The sequence below is a fragment of the Dipodomys ordii genome, unplaced genomic scaffold (genome assembly GCF_000151885.1).
Source record: "Dipodomys ordii isolate 6190 unplaced genomic scaffold, Dord_2.0 Scaffold32, whole genome shotgun sequence".
Classification (NCBI taxonomy): Eukaryota; Metazoa; Chordata; class Mammalia; order Rodentia; family Heteromyidae; genus Dipodomys; species Dipodomys ordii.
In genome coordinates this window covers 16,377,013-16,378,817 of record NW_012267248.1, presented here as the reverse complement: position 1 = coordinate 16,378,817, position 1,805 = coordinate 16,377,013, and the positions used below count along the sequence as shown (strand labels likewise).

Sequence of the window (1,805 nt, the reverse complement as noted above, 5' to 3'; positions counted from 1 at the left end):
CTAAGCCTAAGGTTGAGATCTGAGGACAAAATCTGTGAGAAACCTATAATCAATTAACCACCAAAAAGCCAGAAGAGCTGTGGGACAATGCCCAGGCCCAGAGATCAAGCCCCATGACTGACAACAAACAAACAAGCCAGAAGTAAAGCTATGGCTCAAAAAGTAGAACACTAGCCTTGAGCAGAAAAGATCAGGGACAGTGCCCAAGCCCTGAGTTCAAAACCCAGGACTAGAAAGACAGAGAGAGAGAGAGAGAGAGAGAGAGAGAGAGACAGACAGACAGACAGAGAGACATACAGACAGACATGTTTGCAGAGGGAGAGAGAAGAAACTTTCTATCTTGTCAGATTTTTCAATGTAATATCCAACAATATCTTCATTGGACTTGACATAATACTCCATTGTTATCTAACATGCAACACCAAATGATTTATTATATACTATACTTATGGGTTTCAATAAGTTAAGGGCAAATCTAGGAATAAATTAGACTTGAAGTAGTTTTACCTCTTTTTTTCCATAGTCTCCCCCAGGGTTCATAGTTGCTAAGATTCGGAAATTCTTTCCTGCAGTCAACACTTCTACTTCATTGTCTTTGCCTTCTGGGCTGCCTTTTTCAGCTAATACCAGAGACTTTTCTACTTCAAGGACACTAAAACATTAAAAAACAAAAAAACATAAAACAAAGTAAAGGATTATGCATTTTACTTGTGGCCTTCAACATTCTTTAAAAAAGAAAAAAAACACATATGCCTATTCCAAAACCTAGTATCTATAAAAGAGAACATATTTCTTTTATTTTGGAGGCTGAAGGATTGGAATTAAAGGCCTTTGTGGGCTACCACTTGAGCCATGCCCATAGCACCAAGCATATTTTTGATAAAAAAATAAAGAAGAATTCCTTTCCCATAGATACTTTTCTAAGGCATTTGTCTTAACAACTGGTATCTTGTTATACAAATATTCATTAGCAACATAATTTATAATACTCCAATGTGGAAACAACTCAAATGCTATCAATAGGTGAATAGAAAAAACAAAAAAGTGAAATAACCCATGTTATTAAAAATACAGAACAAAATAAGAATATACTGCAATATGGACGAACTTTGAATATTAATATGAAGAAAAAAAGGAGACTTTTATGAAAGATTTAAAGAGAGAAATTTGCAGAGGAAAAGTAGGGTGGTGGTTGGGGTAAAATTTGCAAGTAAGCGTAATATAACAAAAGGGATCCTACTAAATAATGAAAATGTAAAACTTGGTTTTGGTGGCTACAAAACTCAGTTCATTTTTTTAAACACCTATTATATATATATATATATACATCAAGCAAATTTTATGAGCCGGGCACCGGTGACTCACACCTGTAATCCTAGCTCCTGAAGAGGCTGAGATCTATCTGAGGATTGCAATTCGGAAGCCAGACCAGGCAGAAAAGTCCCCAAGAGACTCTTACCTTCAATTAATCGCTCAAACCAGAAGTGGCACTGTGGCTCAAGTGGTAGAATGCTAGCTTTAAGCATAAAGAGGCTCAGCGACAGCACCCCAGGCCCTGAGTTCAAGATCCACAACCACCTCCCTCCAAAAAAGCCTATTTTATAATATGTAAATTGAATTTCAATGAAGAGTGAAAAACAGGTATAACTACATCAAGATTAATAATATTGGTCTGAGGTATTAAGATGCCTTAAGCAAAATTTAGGATTCTTTTTTTTTTTGGTCCGGTCGTGGGGCCTGTGCGCTGTCGCTCAGCTCTTCAGCTCAAGGCTAGTGCTTTACCATGTGAGCCACAGCACCACTTC

At 37.1% G+C, this 1,805-nt stretch overlaps 1 protein-coding gene across 1 annotated transcript in view; it reads right to left on the bottom strand.

The window, feature by feature from the left end:
• The window catches only part of Mdn1 (MDN1, midasin homolog (yeast)), a 161,743-nt gene that overhangs the window by 95,958 nt on the left and 63,980 nt on the right, over positions 1-1,805 (bottom strand). Inside the window, 1 exon segment of the mRNA XM_013016634.1 lies at positions 508-652. Within this exon segment, the coding sequence (XP_012872088.1) occupies positions 508-652 (145 nt within the window).